Source organism: Erythrolamprus reginae, chromosome 5, assembly GCF_031021105.1.
Source record: "Erythrolamprus reginae isolate rEryReg1 chromosome 5, rEryReg1.hap1, whole genome shotgun sequence".
In the NCBI taxonomy this organism is placed as follows: domain Eukaryota; kingdom Metazoa; phylum Chordata; class Lepidosauria; order Squamata; family Dipsadidae; genus Erythrolamprus; species Erythrolamprus reginae.
The window spans coordinates 83939920-83954602 of record NC_091954.1 but is presented as its reverse complement, the minus strand read 5'-3'; the positions used below and the strand labels follow the sequence as shown (position 1 = coordinate 83954602).

The 14683-nt window shown below is 37.4% G+C and overlaps 1 protein-coding gene across 8 annotated transcripts in view; it reads right to left on the bottom strand.

Annotated features, from left to right (window-relative positions):
• Positions 1–2951: 2951 nt before the first annotated feature.
• MFF (mitochondrial fission factor) overlaps positions 2952–14683 on the bottom strand; it is a 34052-nt gene continuing 22320 nt past the window's right edge. For 2 of the 8 annotated variants that reach the window (XM_070753310.1, XM_070753309.1), the window contains 4 exons: positions 14447–14605; positions 7001–7063; positions 5621–5705; positions 2952–4181 (listed from right to left, as the gene is read on the bottom strand). In XM_070753310.1, the coding sequence (XP_070609411.1) occupies positions 4050–4181; positions 5621–5705; positions 7001–7063; positions 14447–14605 (439 nt within the window). In that variant the 3' untranslated portion in view covers positions 2952–4049. The remainder of the gene's footprint in view (positions 4182–5620; positions 5706–7000; positions 7064–14446; positions 14606–14683) is intronic. The other 6 variants (XM_070753314.1, XM_070753313.1, XM_070753311.1 and 3 more) reach the window with 3 other exon arrangements.

Here is a 14683-nt window from a genome sequence, read left to right as displayed (position 1 = left end):
TGGCGCCCAGTAAAAAACATGCCCGGTTCAAAAAAGGTGCACCGTAACTAGATCGCAGTTCTGCGATCCGGTCGAATGCCAAATACGCTGAAAGTCTGGTAATTGAGGTTTATAAACTTTCCGCAATTACGAAGAGCTGCGTGACAGTATCTACTTACCGGGCTATTATCTGTATAGTAGCGAAAAGTACAAACGGCTACTTTATTTTCTGTATTATGAGAATGTAAAAAGCGTGACAGGGGGGGGGGGCTACTGATGGGATGATAATCCTTCCTTCCCTCTCTTCTTCCTCTCCTTTCCTCTATCCTTCTTTCCTCTCTCCTCCCTCCCTCCTTTTCTTCCTCTCTCTGTGTCCCTCCCTTCCTGAGTTTTTCAATAAAGTTTTCAGATAGTAACAAACTTGTCTAATCTCTAAAATCTAAACAGGATTAGACAGGCTATTCAAGAGCTGTAGGCTAGACTGGAAAAAGGCAAAGACCAACTTTTACTATATTTTGCCAAAGAAACCTGCATCTTTACGTTTAAGTAATCAGAATGAATTTCTGCTTCCCTTCTTCCCTTACCACAAGAACCCAAGCTGCAGAATATGCCTATATGATACAAGGGAGACACTTAACTATAGCAAGCGCATGTATTTGAAGCCAAATTTAAAGCAAAGATGTATAAAAATCCAAAACCTGGGGCAGGATTAAAACCTAAACACTTTATAAAGTGCCATTTTTGCTCCCTCCTCCCAAAATTCTTGTCAAACCTAGGGTTTTAAGGCTATGTCCTGAAGGTAGCTATTCTGGGTGGAATCCATTTTTACATCTTTTGGCCACGTGGTCATGTGACTGGGTGAGCATGGCCAGGTTGTCATATGACTGAATGGGTGCAGCCAATTTAGCAGTCCATTTTGCCAGGGAGCAGGAGATTGGGCTAGATGACCTCTGAGGTCCGTTCCAGCATTTGCTGTACTGTTTCAAATCATCCTCTGAAACTGTGTCTATTGCCAGCCAGGTTTGTGGTCCTCCCTCCCTCCTTCCTTCTGAAGCAAACTTCCCAAAATAAAATACTGTATTACTCATAATAAAAGGCTCACAGAAAAACAAGGGAAAATCAAGCTGCTAACAAAGAACCTGCCTGAAGCTCATTACACATTCCTGCCCAATAAAGCTAATGACAGTATAGAAAGTGGAAGACTGACCTTGGCTCCATTCATACAAAAAGGCAAACAGATCCCTAGAAAACCCATTCAAGATGGGATATTTCAAAATTCCCCCATGGCAAGATTTGGCAGCTAATAAAACATAGTAGTATATTAAGAATAAGCAGCCCCACATTCAAGACCCAACACAGGACAAAAGTCATTTGGCCGCAATGGGAATCTCCCAAACCAGAGGTCGGTTCCTACCAGTGCGGTCCAGTGTGCTGTTCCAATAATGGCCCACCGGATTGCACGATTTTGGCGTGATGGCTCCGGTGCTTTCTTTGCTGGATTTTTTCTAATTTTCGGTGATTTATCAGCTCTGAGCATGCTCAGAAGGAAAATAATCCCTCTGCACATGCATGGAAACTAAATTGCACTAGGGGGCATGCGCTCGAGCGTGGGGGTGCACGTGCAAAATGTCACAATGAGCATGCGCATGTAGGAAAAGGTAAGAGGAACCCGCCCCAATTCAAACACTTTACAAACACAAAGGCCATATTGCACAAGCCCCAAAACCACAAAAACATAGAATCATATAATAATCCTTTTATCTACTGCTAAATGTCACTTCTTTTCTGCAAAACCTCCTTCCCAGCAACTTCTGAAGGCTTTTCAATTTAAAGCAGGAGTCTCTAAAGTTTGCAACATTAAGACTTGTGGACTTCAACTCCCAGAATTCTTCAGCTAACCATGTGGCTATTTGGAGACTCCTGATTTAAAGCAACAGCGTTTTTCTTCTTTGCCAAGGGCTCTCCCGGCTGGAAAGTATTTTTTCCCCTTCTAACACTTCTCTTTCCTTTTCCCTGCCCTTCCCACCCCCTGCCCCCCTTTCTCTCTCTCTTTCTATGAAAAGGACAGAAAAAACAGCTTTAAAAAGCTTTTCTCTTAACTTTTTTAAAAAATCAGGAAGTGATGGTGTCAGGGCAGGGGGATGGATCCTTACAATGCCATCCCAGTTCTCCAAACCAGCTGCTGCAACTGCTACCTACTTGCCTGAACCAGGCCAAACCAGGAAGATTTCACCTCTGATTATTATAACCTGGCAGTTCGGTGTTAGCAAAACTTCAGAAGAGAAGGATTTAGGGATAGTTATTTCTGACAGTCTCAAAATGGGTGAACAGTGTGGTCAGGTGGTAGGGAAAGCAAGTAGGATGCTTGGCTGCATAGCTAGAGGTATAACAAGCAGGAAGAGGGAGATTATGATCCCGCTATATAGAGTGCTGGTGAGACCTCATTTGGAATACTGTGTTCAGTTCTGGAGACCTCACCTACAAAAAGATATTGACAAAATTGAACGGGTCCAAAGATGGGCTACAAGAATGATGGAAGGTCTTAAGCATAAAACGTATCAGGAAAGACTTAATGAACTCAATCTGTATAGTCTGGAGGACAGAAAGAAAAGGGGGGACATGATCGAAACATTTAAATATGTTAAAGGGTTAAATAAGGTCCAGGAGGGAAGTGTTTTTAATAGGAAAGTGAACACAAGAACAAGGGGACACAATCTGAAGTTAGTTGGGGGAAAGATCAAAAGCAACATGAGAAAATATTATTTTACTGAAAGAGTAGTAGATCCTTGGAACAAACTTCCAGCAGACGTGGTTGGTAAATCCACAATAACTGAATTTAAACATGCCTGAGATAAACATATATCCATCCTAAGATAGAATACAGAAAATAGTATAAGGGCAGACTAGATGGACCATGAGGTCTTTTTCTACCGTCAGACTTCTATGTTTCTAAATGATAACAGACACAATACTTTTGCAGACACTACAAAGGTATTTTAATAAAATATCAGGAAATATTTAGCTGAGGCATTGATTTTACCTAATCTTTAATTATAGAAATTATTTAGGGACTAGACTTTGTTTTCCACAGTTCACAAATGCTTTTCATGTCAACATTTTATTATTTTACATCACTTTCCAAGAAGGTAAATTTTTTAAAATAAAACACATGGTGAACATTAGTGTAGGAAAATAATGTATGTGCAAATGGCTGGACTCAATGTGTAAGAACAAACAAAAAAATAACCACTTAAATAGAAACAGTGATTTGAGAACTAAAGAAAAAAAAAGATGTCTTAGCTCAAAGTAGAAAGTGAAGTAGTTCCAATTGCGAGTTTCCACATATCCAAAGAACAAAGAATACAATTCAGTGCAATGATAAGAAATTATAAATCTCTTTACTTCTATGAACTATACTACCTGTTGGTACTTTGTTCCATAATCTTTGAATCACTCAAACAGACTTGCTTAAATTTTTATTTTTTAAGTGAAAAAACCCCCCAAAATTAAAGCTAAACAACATTTTACAAATACCTCTGGATAATCTGCTGACATTCTAGCAAATAATAGTTTTAATCAATATGTACACTTGCCAGAATGAGACATATAAACTAGGATGCCATTTCATCTGGCAAACCACCACAAAAAAAATTTGGCTAAGCAAAACAAGTGCAATTAGTTAACAATAAAGGTGCTGCATTTAATAATACAAAAACAATGAAAATCCTACTGTAAATTACGCCATTTTGTAGATTATTTGAAAAATCCATGTAGGTCTTTCTATGCAAAGAGAAGATACCTTTACAGGGGTGAAGACATTTCTGTTTGCAAAATAATACAGGTCAAATGTACATTATCATGCAAAAAAAATGTTAACAATGTTACAACAATTTGAAAAAAAAGTCCAAGCATCCTTTTAACACTGTAATATATTACATTTTTTTTACAGTGGCAGACATTTCCAGTACATGGATCATAAATCACCATACAATTCAGAGACAGAAACAAAGGGATTTGTAATTTTTTAAAATTTCCCCACTGTCAGATCTTGTTAAATGTAGAAGCTGTTTTTAGCGCCGAAACCAAAGCCAACTATTTAGTAGCCAAAATGCTACAGTGATTGAATACATGATCATCTCCCTTTTAGCTCTCTCTTTATTTTCTTCTTCCAGAAGTTGTAGGCGACGATTAAGTTTTATTATCTAAAGAGAAAGATAAATATTAATATTTTCCATAACTACCTGAATGATCAAGCAGTCTGTCAATATAGGACTTCAATCCTGGAATCCTACTGCTATAATCAATAGAAGACTTGATTTCAGTAAGATAATATTCCCGCTCTTAGTTTTAGTAATTTGGGTGACTTTTTCTTTTATATTCCATATGTATGTTAACAAATTGATACTTTTATTTCCTACATTTCACTACTTCTATTACATCTTTTTTTGCAGGGAGCTACTGCAGTCATGCTTCCATATACTGTATATTATTCTTCAGTATGTAAGTTCTTGAATTACAATTGCAATTGGGACTCAATTTCTGGTTGTAAGTTGTTTACAGACACAAGTTGACCGAACACTATTTTATAATATTTTTATAGTGGTTATTAAATGAATCACCACTGATATTAAATGAATCCACAATCATACACAATTCTTTCAAACAGGTGTTTTGCCAGAAACTGGCCAAAAACATCACTAATCATCATAATGTCAGCATATTACGGTGCAACTGATTGTAAAACACTTGAAATGCAGTCACATGACCAGGGAGGCAGGGCAACACACTTTATGATGGGTAGAATTGCATTATAGGTACAACACACCCCTTCTGAGCCTGTCATAATTTTGACTGCTCTTTAGTTGAGGATTATATGTAATTGTTGCAATTTTGAAATTTTTTCTAGGGTTTTAAATTTAAATATTTGTTAAAGCTTTCCAGTCTTGCAGTTCAACTCTTTTCTAGATTTATTCATTATGCAGCTTTGCAACAAATAATACAAAAAACTTTACAACATATGAAGAATGACACAACATAAAATGCATGAACGAATTTTGGCGTGGGGCCCTAAGGAGAAGCATCACACTAGAAATGATTGATGAGTTACGGGGCAATTCTACCAACCTCCCCTCCTCATCTTTTAACTATAATTTTATCTTGATTAGGATTTCCATTTTTATTGACTAAGATATATTTGTTAGGATTTTAATGTTTTAATGCTGCAAGCTGTCCAGTATTGTTTAGTTATGAGATGGTGCCAAATAAATTCAATAAATAAATAAATAAATCTTGTATTAAGATTTACTCGCATTAAAACAAGCATTGAATTTGTTCAGCAGCTTGAGATAAAGCAACAGAATATATATTCTTAATAGCATCTCCTTTTCAAATCTTTCTACTCATATTTGTGCTAGAACACTCCTATATTTTATTAATTTCCCCATATTTCATTAATATAGAAACTGAATGCTGAGAAAACAACTTTGTATAACAGTTGATAAACTATATTCACAATACCAAATATGAATACACTTCTAAATGTTAACGATAATGCACTTCTGGTCCCTTACATCTACATGAACTGTATGAATTAACTATATCATGTAAGGTTCACAGGTACAATAGCTGAATAGATAGATACCTGTCGTCTTAAAGAAGCAGCATCCACAACTGTCATATCTTCTGATGCTCCCTCTAATGATGTGTCCATATTTGAAAGAGTATATCTATATGACAGAAAAAACACAAACATTATACAATGGCACAAAGAGAATTATAGGTGAAATATTATTGCACATTTTACCACCTGAAAAACAAATCTTAAAACATTAGACATCATAAAGAGTGGTAATTCAATGTAGCATGGACTAATGTAACTACTATATAGCCAAAAAGAAAAAAAGAACTTTCTGCCAAGTGAAAAATGCTTGAAGTTGTTTGAATTCTAGGTAAAATACAATATTTAATTCTAGAATGAAACAATGAGAAGAATTTCAAAAAATAAATGCTAAAGGTATACCTTTGAAAGTTACGGTAGTTATTGGTAATAGTCAATCGGCATTAAAGACAGAGATTGGGGTATACTAAACTAACTAAATTATGGTTTATTTTAAACAATATTTGTATGTGTTGCCAGCTATTATGATTTGTAAGTCATGGTTTATAATATACCATTATGGGAGTAAAGGTATTAAAGCTTGTTAAAAAAACTAATTAAAAAGAATATTAATCATATGTGAAGAATGACAGCTAGGTTTGTGATAGGCATACATGTTTCATATTGATAGTATGAGGATGAAACTGCAAGGAAGAGGTATTTAAATTATGAAGTGACATGTAGTCATAAAATTCTGAAAACCAAATTTAGGTAGCTGGAGGTAGGAGTTTTAAAACCAACGATTCAGCAAAATGTCACCAATTACATACACAAGCTCAGCACTAAATAATTGATCTGACCTTCCTCAATATATGGATAAGATGTAAAGGAGAGGAGCTTAGATTAATAAAAATAATAAAAAGCAGAAAATAAATTTGGGCAAGCCAAGCCAATACAAAAGGTGGTAATAAAGACATCTTGATCTGAAGAAAACAAATCAAAAATATTCTGAAAACTTATTTTAATTCTTTTTGAAGTAATTGAAGCATCCTAAATTCTGAATAAATAATGATACAGTTACTGCTTTGTGATATAATATCAAGTTATTTTACATCAATGTATCATAGATCACTGGAATCATAAAAAACAAAGAGGAGAAATCCTAAGTGCAAACCAAGGTCAGGCACAGTTTTAAAATTTAAATAAGTAAAAAAGTCATCTAACAAATCTGATATTGCTACACAAATGTTCAATAGAAGAACAATAAAAATAAGGACTGAGGGAAAAATAAATTTGAAAAGGAAATTTAGAGGACCAAGCCTCTAGAGCACTCATTAACAGAACAGTATAAAAAACTGTATTGAGCAAAGTAATTAAGGAATACCTTTGACAGTTTGCAGAAAAACTAACTAAATGCAACTTTACCTGGCTTCATCATGATGGCGGCTAGAGGAACTGACAGCTGCTGACCCACCACGTAACACTGGCCTAAGGCAAGATTTGTAGATATGAAGGAAATAGGGGGAAATGGAGAGAAAAAGTAGAACAACAAAAAAAGCCCTGAAGTCAGATTGTTATTTCTATTATACTTTACATACAGTAGTGCAATTATAAATCCAATTTATATTTAGAAAATATTCCATTTTATAATGGAGTTTTATTTTATAATGGAATATTATATTCCATGATGTACAAATGATTATCTCAGATTATCCTTAGCTTAATCTAATTATGACAAATTTTGTCTCATTGATTTCAATGGCCTACTCTACGTACAAGTAAATTTTACCAAAATAATTTCATTTCTATTCATCCTCAACAAAGTCTGGGCAAAGAACAAAGTCATCAAGCCTATCTGAAATGCCAGCAGAGGGAATTTTATTCCAGGAGGCAGACAATACTGCATGAAAGGCAAATTTCTGGAGTCCTAACAAATGGCAACGTTTAACTGAAGAAACCTAAAACACACCAACCCTGCCAAATTGAATCTGTGTGTTCATGTATCTATATCTTTTTATAATTGTAATAAAATCACTTCTATCTTACTGGTATTCATTCATTAACTCCCATTTTGCTTTTAATTCACATATAATTTCTAAAATTTCCTGAAACTTCTGAGCAAACTGAAGTTTTAATACAGACAAACAATAAATGCACATGCTCAAATTTTCACTCATAGCGAGAATAAAATTTTAAAATACTATTTCAATTCTTTTCATAAAAATCTATGACATAACATTGTCATTTCCCAAGAAATCTTGTTTTGAGCAAAAAACATAATGGCCCATACAAATCACCAAATACATCAAACATTAAAACATCATGGGACATTTTTCTAAGACTTAGAGCAAACACTTAATATATTCTTTTAAATCTGACAAGTAACTATTTTCCTCCAAATCATTAGCTAAGTACTGAGCTTTATGCTTTAAATAATATATCACAGAATTCTGTTGAAAAGGCAAGAAACACAAGAACATTCATGTTTACAAGTAATCGGATGCAATTGAAACTAGCACTCTAAAAGACATCTCTATCATTTAATAAAAATTGAAAAGTAAACATTTCAAGAAATGGTCCTCTGCACAAAGTCCATTTTGGCAACAATACAGAAGTTATTTTCCACTTGTTTTGAAAATATTTTCAATTTTCAAATTTGAGTTTGATAATTCCTAATGGTTTTGCCATATTCAAGAATAGCTGTGAAAATCTTTGAAAAGTTATATTGTTCAAGGTTTGGGTAAACAGCCCTTTCAGGTTATTTTACAAAGCAAAGTCCTTCAGTTCTAAGAGCAAAGCAACCACCTCTTTATGCAGAGCGTACACTGTGAAGAAAGTCTGGGAAGATCTTTTTATTTTAGTTTTTATTTATTAGAATTGATGAGCACTGCAGAAGACACAACTAGCCAGATTTTCTGAGAGTGTGGAGCTTCCCACTGAATCTACACAATCTAAAGACATCTTGATACACCATTAAGATTTTCAAGATTAGACAGCTTTGGTGCACACTGAATCCTGTAACATGTGCCAAACCCACTTAACTAGAAGCATTTTAGCCTGCACTGGGGGAAAGAAGACTACAGGGGTTTTTCCAGAAGCACTGGCCTGATTTGTGGCAATGTAAATTGATTCACTGAGATAAACAATATGTTGTTTCTACTACATCAATGCATTTGAAGCATAGGCTTACCAAGTACAGACAAGGTCTATCCCTGCACTGCTTTTCAAGATAATTTGAGATAAGCTTAGATTGGCTAGATGCCACCTGACTGAGACAATGAACATCAGTGTACAGTGATCCCTCGAGTTTCGCGATCTCGATCTTCGCTAAACGCTATATCGCGATTTTTCCACCCGATGACGTCACTCTCGTCCTTCCTTTCTCATCTTTCTTTCTCTCTCTCTTTCTCTATCTTGCTTCTTCCTCTCTCACACTCTCTTCCTCCCTCTCTCATCTCTTTCTTTCCTTCTCTCTCTTTCTCTATCTCTCCCCCTCTTGCTGGCGGGCGGCGGGCGGGCGAGCGGGGGCATCAGCGAGGAGCCGGGGTTTCCCCTTTGCGTGAGCGGCTGGGAAACCCCGATCTTCGTCTGCTCGCTGCTGCTGCGCCGAGCAGATCAGCTGCTGGGCGGACGAAGGAACCTTCCCTGGGTCTTCCCCCTCTTGCTGGCGGGCGGGCGAGCGGCGAGCATCAGCGAGGAGCCGGGGTTTCCCCTTTGCGTGGGCGGCCGGGAAGACCCAGGGAAGGTTCCTTCGGCCGCCCAGCAGCTGATCTGCTCGGTAGCGCAGCAGCAGCGAGGAGCCGAATCGGGTTTCCCCTTTGTGTGGGCGGCGGGGAACGCAAACTCCACCATCTACACATGCGTGGCCATAGAAAAAAGGGCGCGCATGCGCAGATGGTGTTTTTACTTCCGCAACCCTACATCCCGAAAAATCGATTATCGCGAGGGGTCTTGGAACGGAACCCTCGCGATAATAGAGGGATCACTGTATTGTGCACATGCCAAATAGCACAGCAAGCTCTAGTTATTGGAAATATGGAATTATGTGTTTTATGAAAAAGAGAGAAAACTTCATTAACTAGCCTTGTGTAAATCATCCTATAAAAATCACAGAACGTATTTTGCTTGCTTCCTGTGACCTGCTGAACAATTGTTTGACACCATCTGAAGAAGTGTGCTGAAGATGACAGAAAAGATAAAGATTACCAAGGAACAATAACTAATCAATTCAGAAGGTATGGTTGGAGTCCCAGAAGAGGACTGAAGATGAAGATTAAAAGTGCATCTGCCAAAGGGAAAGCAAGAAGATAACTAGCTGCTGCCATTCAGAACCAAGACAGAGACAAGTGAAAAATTGTCATTGATCTCGCTAAGCCTTCTTTAACTCTCAAATTAGGACACAGGATAAAGAATAGGGCATACATATGTTAAGCTTGTCTTTTTCAAAAGCATGCTGCTTCATTTACAAGGTTTGCATGAATGCTTTGGATACTATTCCCATGCCTTTCTGCATGAATGTATATACATTCCACACATTGAAAAACATTTTTTTAAAAGTGCTTTGAACTGACAAATTGTTCATGAAAGTGTATTTTATATCATAACTAGTGCAAGTCTTTGAATAGTAAATCTGAATGATTTCCAGTGTTTTGTACCCTGAAGATGTAGTGGCTGCTCCTAATCTTAGTTTTACATGAAGACAAAGATTACCGTAGTTCTAAAATGGGTACATTTGAAGAGCAACATAAATCACTGCAACATTTACTGCTACTACAGATTGATAAGATTAAAAATACAGTGATCCCTCGATTTTTGCGATCTCAATCTTCGCGAAACGGCTACACCACGATTTTTCAAAAAATATTAATTAAAAAATACTCCACGGTTTTTTTGCTATACCGCGGTTTTTCCCACCCGATGATGTCACTCTCTTCCTTCCTTTCTCATCTTTCTTTCTCTCTCTCTTTCTCTATCTTGCTTCTTCCTCTCTCACACTCTCTTCCTCCCTCTCTCATCTCTTTCTTTCCTTCTCTCTCTTTCTCTATCTCTCCCCCTCTTGCTCTCGAGCGGTGGGCGGCGGGCGGGCAGGCGAGCGGCGGGCGGGCAGCAGCGAGGAGCCGAAGATCGGGGTTTCCCCTTTGCGTGGGTGGCGGGGAAGACCCAGGGAAGGTTTCTTCGGCCGCCCAGCAGCTGATCTGCTCGGCAGCGCAGCAGCAGCGAGGAGCCGAAGATTGGGGTTTCCCCTTTGCATGGGCGGCGGGGAAGACCCAGGGAAGGTTTCTTCGGCCGCCCAGCAGCTGATCTGCTCGGCAGCGCTGCTGCAGGAGGACCCGTGAGAGGGGTGAATCGGGCGGGCGGGCGAGCGGCGGTAGCGGCGAGGGCGCCGGACGCGCTGGGGGGGTGGGGGCAGCCGACATTCAAAGCAATCTTTGTCGGCTTCCGCACTTTCATCGCTCCCCGGCTCCACCATCTGCGCATGCGCGGCCATGGAAAAAAGGGCGCGCATGCGCACATGGTGTTTTTACTTCTGCACCACTATATCGCGAAAAATAGATTATCGCGAGAGGTCTTGGAACGTAACCCTCGCGATACTCGAGAGATCACTGTATACATTTGACAAAAAAGAAAAAGGGAGGCAACTAAACACAAATTTGCAAATTGAAGCATAAATGAAGTTGCCAATCTGAAGTCGTTCCCCAGCATATACTTGAGGCAGTAGATGCTAAGACCTGGATAAAGGACCTACATGCATCTAAGATATGATCCCATTTGCTTTTAGAATAATAATTTGATAATAGTTATCAACTCATTACTAACAAAACTTTAAGTAGTACCACACCAAGTATCACATTCAAGAATAGTTTCCTTCAGTTTAAACATAAATTTTAATATCCTTTGCATCAAATGCAAAAATCCAAAAAAGAGAAGCATATTTAATCTCTAGCTTACTCTTCTATAAAAGCCAGAAATACTTTAGCTCAGATTTAGTCTATTTCTTAAAGTCATATTTGTCTTCCTATTGTATCATATTCAGAAAACCAGCTTTCCTATAACCCCACTATTTAATGAGACCTTTTAGACATATTGGACTATACTGTATTTCTACGACCAACAAACAGACTATGTTCTGTGAGCAACTTATATTAAACATGAAAAGAATTGTATCATACTTTTACAACAAAAGGTGTATCTAGGGACAAAGGTATATTGAAAGCTTTGTAATGCATTATAAAACGCTTGCTGAAGCTAGATATATAAATTGTAGACAAACAATGTGACAGGAAGAATTTATCTCTTTTAAATTATCCACTAATACAGCAGTTCATTATGAAAGTTTGTGGCATAACAGTAATAAATGAATGCTAGATGTCTTAAATACAAGGCAGACCTAGACTTCCCCTCTAAGATCGAATTCGTCAAAGAGAGTTATTGAGAAAAGAAATGTTAGAAAAAGTGTTTATCCAATGGTTGACTTATTAGCCATGATAAATAATAAACATTTTAATTGACAATAGAACATACTGTAGTTATGCAAAGCATGGTTGTGATAGAAAGAAATCAGAAAATATTTTAAAAGAAATCAAAACAAAAATAAAGTTTAAAAACTACTGTTAAATAAAATAATATGCTTAAATAAAACAATATGCTTAAAACAGCAAAAAAATCAGCAACCGTAGCCATGCAAGTACCGTAATACCATATATTTTCCAAATTTCACATTCCTGCATGCAAATTTTAGAGGTTTAGGTGGGTTTAAAAATATATAGGGTACTTGATTTTTAAAATTATATTTGAGATAAACTAGAAAGATAAATAGATTTTTTATTATTTCTCAAGGCCTTATTACCTGGTTCAATTATATCTAATTGATTTATAGAATTTAAAAACATGATTCTCAACATTTTGAGAAAATATTTTAAGACTCATATGAGAACTGAATGTATCTACCACTGTAAACTGTAAGCAAGTACAGTCATACCTCGTCTTACGAACCTAATTGGTTCCAGGGGGAGGTTCGTAAGACGAAAGGTTCGTAAGATGAAACATTGTTTCCCATAGGAAACAATGTAAAGTCAATTAATCCGTGCAACCAAAAAAACCCCCCAGCAAAAAAAACGCTGCCGCCCGGCTGTCACCTTTTAAAACAGCTTGGGGGCTTCCCAGCAGCCTCCGAACGCCAAACCCGGAAGTTCGGGTTTGGCGTTCGTAACACGAAAAAAGTTCGTAAGAAGAGGCAAATTTTTTCTGAACCGTTCGGAGGCTGCTGGGAAGCCGAACGCCGAACGCCGAAGTTTGGGTTTGGCGTTCTGCTTCGGGAGGCTGCTGGGAAGCCCCCCAGCCCGGCTGTCACCTTTTAAAACAGCGCGCGGTTTCCCAGCAGCCTCCAAACGCCGAACGCGGAAGTTCGGGTTTGGCGTTCGGCTTCGGGAGGCTGCTGGAAAGCCGCACGGCTGTTTTAAAAGGTGACAGCCAGGCTGGGGGGCTTCCCAGCAACCCCCCGAACGGGAGGTTGCTGGGAAGCCCCCCAGCCCGGCTGTCACCTTTTAAAACAGCCGCGCGGCTTCCCAGCAGCCTCCAGAATGCCGAACCCGAAAGTTCAGGTTTGGCGTTCGTAAGACGAAAAAAGTTCGTGAGAAGAGGCAAATTTTTTCTGAACCCCGGGTTCGTATCTTGAGTTGTTCGTAAGACGAGGGGTTCGTATCTTGAGGTACCACTGTACTGTACTGCAGTTTAATTTTACATCTGCAAGATACTTAGATTTTGATATAGAACATAGGGTACAAATATTTAAATAAAACCACAAGAATTGTTAATGTAAAGAAAGTGAACTGCTTTGATATATGGCACAGTAACATTTTAAAATAGAACTTTATTGAACAATAGAAGTGCTAATAGGTTGTTCTATTGCTCTGTAGAATCACTATAATCTCAACTGAATTTTTTAAAAAAATCAGTGACTAAAGCCTATGTTGATTCCAATTTGATCTTAAAAATGACCATAAGGATAAAAGTTGCTAAATAAAAGCTCTGCTGACATAACAGAATGCAACAGAATACCTGATCATTTGCTCTGGACTCATAAGAGAAGCTTAAACATTATTGGATTCAAAAACAGGTGCATGAAAACAGATTCTTTTGGTACGGAAAAAGAATAATTATTTGGGACAATGGAAATAATAGCTCTTACTATATAACAAATAGAATTTCAAAGTATAGGCTAATATTTGAAAGATTCCTTATTGATTAGTTGGCTCACAACAGGTTAAAATAATAATTCAAAGCTTTTGAAAGTCATGAATATAAACCTAATAAGCTGTCTTTTCCATGCAAATTTCAGGAAGAAATTGCTATAGGTGTTTTTTTCCAACAAGAATTATGGAAATTGCAGATACTGATCAAATAAATTCAGTATCATCCTTTTAATTTGATTCCCTTTAATGCTTAGTGGGTTTTATTATTTACTTTTTTAAAAATTCTATTATTACTATGATACTGTATTATAAGAAGAAAATGTTTTATACTCTCAAAGTCAGTTAGAAATAACAAAAGTTATTCCACTGTATCAAGAGAAAATAAAGAATACACTATTTTGGATTGTGTAGCTGTATTTAGTTCCCTGCTTTTCTTTCCCACTCAGGAAGAAAATAATTTTAATTGGCTATTTAAATGTTCAATTTGTCCAAATAAGTAATAAAACTATCCATGAAATGTGAATTTTGGAAACGTCATTCATAGATCATAGAACGAAAAAGACATGGAAAAATATTACTTTTATGCTGTGTACTTCTTTAAAAAATCAAAATGAATAAACTAGAAAATTAAAAGGAAGTAAAAAGCAGTAAATTGGCAGAATCTGTGATGGCCAATCACCTGCGGTTTTCATCCAGCACATCCAAGACTTGCTGGTAAGCCCTACGAGTAGAAGACTGGATAAGCGACAAAATGCCCCGAGCAGAGTAAACACTAGGTCCATCTTCAGAAAACTTTTGGGGAGAGCAGACACGAACCTGTTGAGGTGATGGTGTCACACTGTTTTGCAAGCATAGCAAATGAAGAGAGAAACACTAGTATCAGGTTTCAGATAGAAAAAAAAAGTTTTCTCTACCA